Source organism: Neolamprologus multifasciatus, chromosome 15 (genome assembly GCF_963576455.1).
Source record: "Neolamprologus multifasciatus chromosome 15, fNeoMul1.2, whole genome shotgun sequence".
Classification (NCBI taxonomy): domain Eukaryota; kingdom Metazoa; phylum Chordata; class Actinopteri; order Cichliformes; family Cichlidae; genus Neolamprologus; species Neolamprologus multifasciatus.
In genome coordinates, this window is record NC_140453.1 from 3,109,010 (window position 1) to 3,121,753 (window position 12,744).

General features: G+C 41.2%; 1 protein-coding gene across 1 annotated transcript; it reads left to right on the forward strand.

Moving 5' to 3' along the window:
* Positions 1 to 352: 352 nt before the first annotated feature.
* Positions 353 to 12,712, forward strand: LOC146501298 (cholesterol 24-hydroxylase-like). Its single transcript, XM_085132159.1, has 15 exons — positions 353 to 1,257; positions 1,323 to 1,400; positions 1,491 to 1,572; positions 2,592 to 2,665; positions 4,812 to 4,898; positions 5,031 to 5,169; positions 5,262 to 5,372; positions 6,960 to 7,122; positions 7,500 to 7,565; positions 10,604 to 10,676; positions 10,760 to 10,844; positions 11,024 to 11,134; positions 11,303 to 11,391; positions 11,519 to 11,585; positions 11,673 to 12,712. The coding sequence occupies exons 1-15, from the start codon at positions 1,109 to 1,111 to the stop codon at positions 11,811 to 11,813; spliced, it is 1,515 nt and encodes a 504-aa protein (XP_084988285.1). The 5' UTR covers positions 353 to 1,108; the 3' UTR covers positions 11,814 to 12,712.
* The last annotated feature ends 32 nt before the right edge of the window (positions 12,713 to 12,744 follow it).

Consider the following 12,744-nt stretch of genomic DNA (forward strand, 5'->3'; position numbering starts at 1 on the left):
CATCCTATGTGCCATTTTTCTTAACGGTTTAGTTTTTCACAAGAGGTTCCTACTAATGTTTCAGAATAAGAGCCCGGTTAAGAAAAGCTCTATTACTGTCTGGTGAGCGCTTTTAATTTGAAACAAATCCAGAAAGTTTGCATAAACAGAGTAAGGTACGAAATTTCACAGCGGGAGAGGTTCAGAAGTCGTGATGAAGGACTGATGGATGATGAGTTTATTGGCTGTCAAAGTGAAGAGGTCAGACATCTTCATCTGCTGAGATAAATAAACGCCTCGCACTATAAGATGAATGCAAATAATAATATATATAATAAATAATAACAAATAATAATAATGCAAATAAAATGAATGCATTTTATTTGCTTTTATCTTGTTTCTTGTGTTCTTGATGATGAAGACTTGAATATAATGTTAATATGAACAAAGCAGAGTGTTCCGGGACTCTGAACTCTTAACATTAAGTTATTAATAAACCTGCAGGTGCCGACAGCTTTTAAGGTGGAATGCATTTTATTTACAAAAGATGATGCTTAGAGGCAGATTTACCAAGTGTGTGCGCCAGCTCAAAGCCCTCTATTGGCCTGAAATTCAGCTTCAATTAGACGCCTTTCTCTTCCCAAAATATTGCGCTCTGAAAGGGCAACTTCTGCAAACACATATGAAATACAAAGCCGAAAGAAATACCCGGGCCCACTCCTTTATGTCGCAAAATCGAAACTGCGCCTGTTTAGTAAATCCCAGCAGTAGCCTTTTTAAACTGTAGAGGGTTTTTGCACTTGTTAACAATGTTCGCAAAATAACAGCGCGAAAGCTGTGACATTCAGTGCGTCTCCGTGGGCTCTCTTCTCTGAAGTACGCTATGTCGAACTTGATTAGATCTGTCTGTGTGCGGTCGGTATTTGGAGCTGCTCCCTTGTTTTTCCACAGCCACGGCGGCTGGATCTCCCGTTAATGCGAGTTTAGAACGACGACACTGGGGTAAACCAGCTTGTGACCTCACTGAGGCTTGTTTGTGTCTCCCCTCGGTGTTGAACCAGGGATTTTTCGCGGTGTTATAGAAAGAACAACCATCTTTGACGGAGACGTCTGTGGGATATTTCTCAGGATGGCAGTTTTCAGCTTACTTCTGTCTTTGGCTGCTCAGACGCTTACTTTTCTCTTCTTTCTGCTCGTCGTTGTGTTTCTGGGATACTGCTTGTATGTTAAACACATTCATATGAAATATGACCACATATCCGGCCCACCGACGGACAGGTAGGTAAAGTTCTCGGCACTTTTGCTGACACTGCTCGACACTGACCACTTGATTTCTTCCCCAGTTTTCTCTTCGGACACTCAGCATCGCTTTTGAGGATAATGAAAAATGGCGGAAATATGCACCAGAAACTTCTGGAGTGGTAATTTGAACGTAAACGATGGTTGTGTGTAGGAGTGATTAATAAATAATGATAAAACGTATCATTTATACGATAGTATGTCTTTTACAGGGCGGATGAGTATGGGCCTGTCTACAAGATATATGCTCTGCATTACGCTGTAGTGTGTGTGTCCTGTCCTGAGGCAACAAAGGTAAACTGTGACAACAGCATGAGAGTGTGTGCAGTAGCGGTTTTTGATACGGGCGACATGGGTCCGGGGCGGCATCGTGGTGGGGTTTTAATGTGATTCTTGATTTAAGAATATTCCGGCAGCTGGGGCGCCAAAATAATACCATAAAATAACAGAAAATAACTTTCTCATGAAAATACAATACGGTTATTTTCAGTAATGACAATACAGTTTGTTGCCCTAATTTTACATGGGATTTTGCCTTTTTCAAGTGCTGTTAAACATTAAATTAGGAACATTTCAACGTGATTAAACAATGAAATTACCTATAAAAAGGTCAATGAATGCGGCAATATGAATAATAATACTTAAATGTACAGAAATATACAGTTAACAGTTGGTTTAAATAATAATGGATTGCTTTCATATAGCGCTTTTTGAGACCCTCTAAGCGCTTTCCAATTCCACTTTATAATTCCGCCAGAGGGGGCGCCAGAGGGAGTGTTCGCCCAGGCACGCTCTGATATCGTGTGTTGGTGTTGTTCCCAGATCAACATTGCAGGTGACCAATCAGAATGTTGTGACGTCATACTTTTGCGACTTCGAGAAAAAGCGCGGTAAAACAAAAAACTGTACTTAAGCTGCGAGAAACCGCCTCTGTCCGCCGATCAACGGACCCTGACCCTGACCCTTTAATAAATACTAAGCAGAATTGATATTGTCCTTGGAACATTGGAATTTCATAAATGCACGAATTGCTTGGCGCGCCAAAGAATAACGTCACAATAATGTGATTGGTCACTTGCAATGTTGATCCTGGAACAACACCAACACAACGATATCAGATCATCCGTTCGCCCAGGGCGCCAAACAGGCTAGGACCGCCACTAAGTGTGTGAAAGTGCTTGGCACAAATCCTGCCCAAAATGTCAGTGTGATCTACTGACATTTTGGTTTCACTAAGCATAACTCCTGATAATATTCGTATCAAATCTTCTTTCTCTAAATTTTTTTTTCTGTCTTTCTGCTCCTGGCTTCAGCAAATATTGATGTCCCCAAAATACCCCAAAGATAAACTTGTTTATAAGAGACTTGCCAACCTGTTTGGTCAAAGGTAAGACTGCCTTATCAGGCGCTTTTTTGTAGCGATGCACCAGTTCTAAAAGGCTGTGCTGTTACTGATATCGTTTTAACTTCGGTTACTGGCTGGAGTCGATCAATAAAGGCAGATATCAGCAGATACCAGTGTGATACTTTGCATTCATTTACCAATATTTAGAGGTGGAAGTGAGCTTTGCAATGCTGTTATTTGTTTAACACCTGGACTAAGATTAAGACTCGCAGGTATAATATAAGACCACCACTGTACTCAGTGCTGGGAAGGTTACTTTTGAAATGTATTCCACTACAGATTACAGAATACATGCCCCAAAATGTATTTTGTTATTACTTAATATATAAGTAATATACTTTGGATTACATAATATATTATCATGCTTTTTTACAACTAATGAATGTCCTATTGCTGTGTGATTTATTACTATTACTGAAGGCTACTCACCATACCATTAGCAACTAGATTTTTAAATCTTAATATAAATGAGTAACAGTAGGTGGACATTAGGTAAGGCTGCACTTTTTGCAGCGATCTCGTATAGAAAACTATTTTGCGCGTATATAAAACAGGTCTGTGGCTCCGAACCGTAGTAAAGGGACCTCTGGCTAATACGTCGGGTTCGTGTCGGGCTCGTGGCCAAAAACTAGCTTTACTTTGTTGTCTGGGTCACTTTGGTAGCGAGAGACAGAGAGAGGCGTTGAAAGGCTGCTCCAATAGAAAACAGGAGCACAGAGTACAGTCGAGTCTTAATAGCTTACTTACAACTGGGCTCGTCAGGCTCTCCTTTTGGCTGCAGTGGTTATTATTATATTTACATGCTTCCAGCTCTCGTTTCTGCTCGATGACAGCTCGTACTTTTCCACTCACCTTTTTCTCCCTCCCTCGCTCACAGACACATCACGGGTATGACAGTCCATTCTCCCTGCAGCACGGACTACACTGCCCATGATGCTACATTCTTTAGGGCGATGCCTGTAACACTCTGCCCATTACCTTCATATTAAATAATTAAAAAAATATTTCTTCACGTCATTATGAGACGTGAGATTGAGACACGGGCATTTGAGCCTCTTAATGCGTGTTTTGTTTGGGTTTCCACCGGCGTGGAATTACCAAAAACAGAGAGGGCATAGCCTAACTTATGAAACAGGAAAAGACGGCCGTGTAATCCCTTTATTTCAACAAAGTAACTGTATTCTAAATACCACCCTTATAAACGGTAACTGTAACGGAATACAGTTACTCATATTTTGTGTTTTAAATACGTAACGGCGGTACATGTATTCCATTACTCCCCAACACTGACTGTACTGCAGAGATCGGAATCAATGACGTACTAATACTTTATCACATACTTAAGTAGCCTTTTTGGTATTTACTTAAGTTTTTACTTTTACTCCAACATTTTAACACAAATATCTCAACTTTTCACTCATTACATTTTCAAAACAGGCTCGTTACTTTGGCTTTAAAACATTTAAGAGGAGTTATTATTTCGTGTTTTTGTGGGGATGAACCAATTCTGAAAGTCTGTGCTGATACTCAGAAATATTTTTGTTTGTGCAGAACTGAAAGTAGAGTCTTGATGTTTGATGGTTTAGCAGGCTCAGCCTGAGCTTAAATAATTCTCGGCTTTGACAAAACATCTCAGGAAAAAACAGCTTGGGCAGAAGAACTTAAGGGAAAAAGTCCCTCACTGTGGAGGCAGTCTGAGAAAGCTCGGTGAGTCCATCAGGATCGCGTCGTTCTGTCATGTATTCGCTGTATGGCAGGCAGGATGTGGATTCAGGAGACAGAACATAAACTCAAATCTAGCAAAAAAAATCATAAAATCTCAAACAATAACTGGGCAGGAACGAGGAATCCAAACACTAGGAATTTTCTGGGAAACACAGAATAAGGTAATACACAACCATGAGGGAAGAGGGGCAACGTGGCAATGAACAGAGGGAGACAGAGATAATATATACTCACAGGATAATAAGAGAAGACAGCAGATGGCACGCACAGCTTAAAACTATAGGAGGACCAGATAGGAACATTTAGATTAGATGCAACCTGAATGCCAACAGTAAGCAAAACTAACAGTAACTAAAACTCAGAGGAATAAAATAACGTATTTTGTCAACGGTCTTCTTTGAAGGCTCTTAGGCAATGGCCTGGTAACAGCACGGGATCATGAGCAGTGGTACAAACAGCGCCGGATCATGGACCCTGCGTTCAGCAGCCTGTGAGTTTCACAGTTATCACAAAAAGACAAAAGAGTTTGTTTGTTCAACCACTGATTTTTTTCCAAATGAATTTCTGTGGTAGTTTGTTGGCAGGTTCTGGCTCCTCCGGTTAAAGCTATCATTACTTCCAGGTATCTGAGAGGTCTGATGGGAACCTTCAATGAGAGGGCAGAGAAACTGATGGATAAACTTGCAGATGTTGCCGACAGTAAAACAGAAGCTAATATGCTCCAGCTTGTCAACTATGTTACCCTGGATGTTATTACTAAGGTTTTATATTACAGTCAGTTTTACAGCTTTTACAGCAGTCTTTATCCAAATAATGTTTCCTCATGTTTGTGTTTTTCCTTGATAAATCTCAGGTTGCTTTCGGGGTGGACTTGGACCTGCTGAAGAACACTTCACAGTTCCCTAAAGCCATTGAAACATGTTTGAAAGGGATGGCTCACTACATCAGAGACAACTTTTTCGAGGTATTACTTTAGTGTTTTTTGATGAGAGAGATGAGAGATGAGATAGCCTTTATTTGTCAGTTGCAGTTGCCCACAACCGAGATGACAGACCTTGCCGACCGTACATAGAATACACAAACATCACATTGGGGAGACAGGTCAGGCCAGGTAGCAAGGGAAAAAAAAAATTAAAATGTGTAACACAAAAGGATAATCCAGGAATGCACAGATATCAACACACCAAAACACAATAAAACACAGACAAGCAACATGGGAGAGTGTTCCAGTGTGTACAGCTGATCTGGGTCCACTGCAATCTTTGATTGCGCCTCCAGCTGATCCGGTGTCCACACCGGATGGGAGGTAAGCATGGGAGGAGGCATTGGATTCGGGGGAGGGAGGGTGGCCACCCAGGTGGCCTTGAATGAGGTACAAAGAGTTCTGACAACAATCCTGTTATGATGGGAAGAATTTGTTGTTCCAGTCAGCTTCGACCTTGGCAGGCCTTCAGCTGGCGCCGGTGGGATAGCCACATGAGTGAAGATGCACGATCTGATATCCTCGTGTTGGTGTTGTTCCCAGATCATCATACTAAAGGTTGTTCCAGGATCAACATTGCAAGTGACCAATCAGAATGTTGTGATGTCATACTTTTGCGACTTCGGGAAAAACCGGCGTAAAACAAAAAACTGTACTTAAGCTGCGAGAAACCGCCTTTGTCCGCCGATCAACGGACCCTAACCCTGACCCTAACCCTGACCCTGACCCTAACCCTAACCCTAACCCTTTAATAAACGCTAAGCAGAATTGATATTGTCCTTGCAACATTGGAATTTCATAAATGCACGAATGGGTTGGTGCGCAAAAGAATAACGTCACAATAATGTGATTGGTCACTTGCAATGTTGAACCTGGAACAACATTTTCATGATGATCTGGGAACAACACCAACACGACGATATCAGATCATCCAGTGAAGATCGTGAATGTTTGGATTTAGTGCAAACAACGGCATCCAATTTTTACAGTTGGTCTAATGTCCATCACTGGTCATCAATTATCTCAATTCCCGTTGTTCTTCTCCAAGATCTTATCCATATTGCGTTCAAAACACAGTCTGAGTACTCACAGCCCTGCCAATCGTCTATCATGTCGGCCAGCCTTATGGGATTTTGAACAGCTGTAGCCGCTTCATGTTCTTCGATAAGCCAGCTCCAAGCCAGCTCCAATCAGCCCGAACTCTGTTATCGTGGTTCCAAATTGGTAGATGTCGTTCAATGTCCTGGCGACACTCGACGCAACCGACCATCGAGTATCCGGCAGCAAACGTCTCCGCAGGACAATCGGGCTCTCCCAAGCCTAGCAGGTTGTCAATTCCATTACGGCACCAGTTGATCAAATCCATAATTCTTTCGGTTTTGGAGAACAAGACCGAGAAACTCTTTGAGGGTTTGAGAGTTAGACGAGACTAGACAAACACCTAGAAGCAGCAGCAGGGAAGATAAGAGAGGGGGAGGCGTCCACCTTCTCCGAGAGCCAAAGAAGAAGAAAGTATGTACTGCAAGTCTTGTTGCATGGACTGTTAACTTCTTCAATCTGCCATTCCAGTTTAATCCAAAGAACAGAGGATACATTAATGAGGTGAGGGAAGCGTGCCGCCTGCTGCGCAAAACTGGATCTCAGTGGATCGCTGAGAGAAAGGCCGCCATTGAAAACGGTGACGAGGTCCCCAAGGACATCCTGACACAAATCATCAAAACTGCCAACCAAGGTTGTAGCCCCTAAATTTCACATTTGAATAGACTCAGTAAGCCTTGAGCATTGATTTTAAATTGCTGTGAATAGTACACACAAGAGTAAACAAATACACTGAGTTTTTAGTTGTGGCGAGTGGAGTGTTCTTTGTTGTGGTCTGCATGCTGATGCTGAAGAAGCGACATCATGCCGATGACACCAGCAAACGAAATAAACTGATCAGGAAGGCTGGCTCTGTGATTCGCTTGGAAATGGACACTTTGGAAGCTTTGCCGAATATAAACAGATGACTGATAGAGACATTAACAAAGAAGACATTATAACATTGTAATAAATGAAAAAAGAGAAAGAAGCCAAATATTAATTTATATGTCAATTTTCTTATTGTTTCAGAGGAAATTATGACTGAAGAAGACGAGGAGTTTATGCTGGACAATTTCGTGACATTCTTCATTGCCGGTGAGTCTCTGTTATTTCATGTGTCTCCAGCAGACTGTGATACTGAAGAGTGGTTAACAAAGTAGATGGGTAGTTGGATGGATATGTGAAATGTTACAGAATAAGTTGGAGGTTGTGCTTCCTTCTGGCACACTGCAAGGCTTAACTGCCACAGCATATTCGTCCACATATATGAAGCCCCCTTCATCAAAGACTGGTGTTTTTACCTCTTTTGAGTCCCAGCTCCTAACTTCAAGCTGACTGGTCTCACTGCAGTGATAGCACGATCTGACATTGAAATTGGATGAGCTGTTGAGAAAATAGATGGATGAGTGCAAATTCCAAAATAAGATTGACGTTGTGGGTTCTTTTTGCCACACCACAAGCATAAAGTGTGTTAAAAGGTCAATATTTCAAAAAGGAAACAAAAAAAGTTCCCCTTGCCAGGAACCCAGCAAAGTCACTATTTTTAATTTAAACTTTTATGCAGTTATATTTACTGTCAAGTGTAATAACATAGTTATTCACCTGTTTAACTCACATAGTTCAGATTTAAACTGGGGGAGAGAACCAATGTTTCTTATATCTGGGGGTAGAGAGCTCCACAGCCTGGGAGCAGAGCAGCTGAAAGCTCTGCTTCCCATGGTGGTGAGGCGGAAGGAAGGCACAGAAAGCTGGATTGAAGAAGAAGATCGAAAAGGTAGTGCTTAACAGGTCAGAAAGGTAAGGAGGTGCGAGGTTATGAATGGCCTTGAAGGTGAGCAGAAGAAGTTTGTATATTATCCGGAATTTCACAGGGAGCCAGTGAAGTTCCTGAAGAACAGGGGTGATGTGTTGGCAGGAGGGGGTGACAGTGCGAGCAGCAGAGTTCTGAACCAGTTGAAGCTTATGGAGGGATTTTTGGGGGAGACCATGCAGAAGAGAATTGCAGTAGTCAATACGGGAGGTAACAAGACTGTAGACGAGAATGGACGTAGACTGGGTGGAAAGAGTCTGTTAATGTTGTGTAAATGGAAATAGGCAGAACAGGTGAGTGTCAGGGGTTGCAGTGTGGATGAGGGAAGGAGGACCCAAACGCTGGACTCACAGGTAGGTGAAGGTTGGTGTTTATTGCAGACGGACAGAAGCAGGAAATGGCTGGCTGAATGAATGACTGACTGAATGAATGAATGAATGAATGACTGACGGAACTGAACATAGGACAACCTAACAGCGACAATGACACGACAGTGAACTGAGGAAAACCGAGGACTTAAATACACAGACTGATGAAGATGATAATGAGAGACCGGTGAGTGAACAGCTTAACATAATTGCACTAACGATACACAGGTACACAGGCTGAAACAGGAAGTGAAAAACATGGAAGAGGCAAAATAAACGGAACATGACAAAACAGAAAACACTGGATCAACGACCCAGGAAACCTGACAGTGAGATTATTGATGTGAGAGTTATAGGAAAGTGAACTGTCTAGGATGACACCAAGGCTCTTAACCTGAGGAGAAGGGAAAACTGTGGAGTTATAGATAGTGAGTGAGAAATGGTTCGCCTTCAAAAGGTTGGATTTGGTGCCAATAAGGAGGATTTCAGTTTTATCCTCATTGAGCTTTAGAAAATTAGAGCTAAACCAGGATTTTAATTTGGAAAGACATTCTGTAAGGGAAGAAGGTGGGAGGGAGGAATCAGGTCTGCAGGAGAGATATAACTGGGTGTCATCAGCAAAACAGTGAAAGTGAAGATCAAATTTGCGGAAAATGGTACCTAGAGGGAGGATGTATATTATGAAGAGAAGGGGGCCTAAAACTGAACCTTGGGGTACACCAGGAGTGACCGGGAATAGACGAGAGCGGAGTGATTTCAGTTGAATAAACTGGGAGTGGTCAAGGAGCTATGGTTGAAACCAGGTCAGGGAACTGAACAGGATGATGAATGAGTGACTGGACCAGAGACTGGATAGAGGATTGGGCAACCGGTGACGGAGCTATGGGAGACTGGACTACAGACTGAACTGACTGGAGTGTGTCAGAGATGCCGAGAGAGGAAAGTCTGCTTAGAAGGACAGAATGAGAGATCGTGTCGAAGGTTGAGCTCAGATCTGAAAGGACGAGAATGGTGAGAAGACCAGAGTCAGCTCCGATTAGAAGATCGTTAGTGACTTAAAGTAAAGTAGTTTCTGTACTGTGACATGAACAAAAACCAGACTGAAATCTCTCGTAGATGTTATTATTATCCAGGTGTGAATGAAGTTGAACTGCAACAACTTTTTCAAGTATTTTAGAGATGATGGGTAGATTAGAAATCGTACGGCGGTTGTTAAAGTTGTCAGGATCTAAAGAAGGTTTTTTCAGTATGGGAGTGACTGAAGCAATCTTGACTAAGGAGGGGACGATACCGGTGGTGAGTGAAGAGTGAATGATAGCAGAGATGAGTGGGAGTAAGGAAGAGAGGCAGGATTTTACAAGCCCTGTAGGCATAGGGTCAAGATGACATGTGGCAGGCTTTGATTTACATATAAACTCAGAAATATCAGATAAATCAGGAAGATGGAAAGTGCTCAAAGTAGAGAAAAGGTTCTGGAGAGGGCGTAGACACAACAATTGAACTGAGTTGCTGGTGGATGTTATTGATTTTTGTAGTCCAGAGCAGCATCAAGGAGTTACAGGTTTCTTGTGCCTTGTTGATTTGAGTCTTTATGCTGAAGTTCATGGTATTTGTAGATTTCTGCATCAACAGGAATCTAAATAATGGCTTGCTGCTATTATATGAGTGTGCAGTGCTCTTGGGTTCACCGTCTGAGCTGGCTTTTGATTGTGACACCTGGTTTCAAAGATGCTAAGCAATGGAGGAAATGCTAAACTTGAAATTTGAAAAACAGCAGCGTCTTTTGTATATAGTGTATGTTGTAACATTTTATTGAGTTTCATGTCAACTGATTATTTTATGATCCACTGTTTTGGTGTAGAAAGAAGAAAAGATTAAGAGTACAATTATTTAAGTGATTGTACGTTCATTTTAAGGTGGTAATATTCCATTTTGATACATTTGTGCTATTTCAGGCCAAGAAACAACAGCCAATCAGCTGGCTTTTTGCATCATGGAACTTGGAAGACATCCTGATATACTGGAAAAGTAAAAAGTCAAAATATAGCAGACATCAGTTTCCATTAGAACAAGTGAACTTTGGTTTCTTATGGAGTTTTCTCATTTCTCAGAGCGAAGAACGAGGTGGACGATGTTATTGGGATGAAACGTGAAATAAGCTACGATGACCTGGGCAAGTTGGTCTACCTGTCACAGGTACATGTTACTATTTGAAATTAGTGGTAATGGTTTTAGTGTGATTTGTAATCTCATGTTCACCCATGGATTCAAAATGAGTCAACTAACAATGAAAGACTGCATCAACAGTAAACTTACGCTCTCAGTCTTGTTTTTATAAAACAAGATGCACCATAAACGTTGTAATCTTCCCCCAGGTGCTAAAAGAGACTCTGAGAATTTATCCCGTAACTCCGGCCACATCTCGTGATATTGCTGAAGACATGGTCATTGATGGTGTCCACATACCTGGAGGATTTGTTGCTGTAGTGAGTCATAGATTTTTTTATGTGTTTCTAGCTTCAAAGCAGAAAATAAACTTCTGTTTTATATAATCATAAAGATCAGTGGCATCAATTAGTTAAACAAAACCAAACCAAACTTCTAAGACAGTTACCTGGAATCAAGACGAATAAATAACCTATTCTCATATTTAGTTCAACTCCTATGTAAGTGGGAGACTGGAGAGATTCTTCAAGGATCCACTGAGATTTGATCCAGACAGATTTCACCCAGATGCTCCCAAGTAAGAAAAACACTGTTTCACCATGCTGACTTTATTCCGTTTCATGTTTGCACACACTTTATTATCTCAGACTAAATGAGTGAAATGGTTCACAGTAACTGAGGCTGTCTCTCGTCTGTTCAACAAGGCCTTATTACTGCTACTACCCCTTTGCCCTCGGTCCTCGCTCGTGTCTGGGAAAGAACTTTGCTCAGGTGAGGATGACAGTGTAAGTCAACATGAAGACCCACTCACCTATAAACACACTGACTCATCTCTGTGGGCGCTGGTGTGCTTTTTAGATGGAGGCTAAAGTGGTGATGGCCAAACTGCTCCAGAGGTTTGACTTCACTCTTGTGCCGGGACAGACCTTTGACATCCTGGATGCTGGAATGCTCAGACCTAAGAGTGGAGTAATTTGCTCTTTCGCTCACAGGGAATAAAAAGAATAAATGGCCATAAAGCACCAATACATTAGAAGAGGTCATAGTAGTCTATAGAGTAAAATTGAGCTTTTATTCATATCTAAAACTGTCACTTAAAAAAGAAGAAGAAAACCTTGTAATGAAAACAACAGGTATGTTTGGAGGCAGAGAGAGAGAGAGAAGGTAGGAGTGTGGAGGTGAGAGTAGGAACTTAAAATGTAGGGACTATGACTGGTGGGGGTGGTGTGACAGAAGAGGATCCTAGGGATGGAATGAGGTGGAGGCAGATGATCTGGAAACTACTAAAGGAAGCAGGAAAAAGAAGAGGAAGAAATCCTTTCTGATGCAACACCAAAAGGAGTTGTGTGTCTGTGCAAATGGCCAGATTTTTTGCTTGATAGGCAAATGTGTTAACCACTACACTTCAGAGCCACCCATTACAATAGTCAGTATATAGAAACATTTTTGAGGGGCGCTGGTCTCTAAGGTATTTTATCTTATTCTTTCCCAGTTAAATTTACCCTTCTAATTTGTGTTGTACAGTTATTTTATTTTTAACTGTAATTTTTATATTTTATTTTATTTTATTCCTTCCTAGTTAAATTTACCCCTTTTTAATTTTCATATTTATTTCCTATCTTATTCATAGCCTTTTCTTTTTTTTCTTTAGGTCACGAGCAGTTGTCTAAGCATTTCACTGCATATCGTACTGTGTATGACCGTGTATGTGACAAATAAAATGTGAATTTGAATTTGAATAATGCCATTTGTTACTTTTATACACTGCTGATATATATATATTTAGTTTATATTATATAGTTGCTTTTTCATAGCCATTGAACCACAGAAGCTTTAGTGTCTGTAACACTAATTTAAGCACAGGTTTTATGTAAATCGAAATAAAACTGAAACTTTAATGTTTGTCAGTGTGATTTTATTTGTGTTTGCG

Excerpts from the sequence above, each read along its gene's own strand:
- LOC146501298 (XM_085132159.1), top strand. The coding sequence starts at position 1,109 with ATGGCAGTTTTCAGCTTACTTCTGTCTTTGGCTGCTCAGACGCTTACT. Across the intron at positions 1,401-1,490 it reads CACCAGAAACTTCTGGAGTG|GGCGGATGAGTATGGGCCTG; the intron begins GTAATTTGAACG and ends TGTCTTTTACAG. Across the intron at positions 11,586-11,672 it reads TGGGAAAGAACTTTGCTCAG|ATGGAGGCTAAAGTGGTGAT; the intron begins GTGAGGATGACA and ends TGTGCTTTTTAG.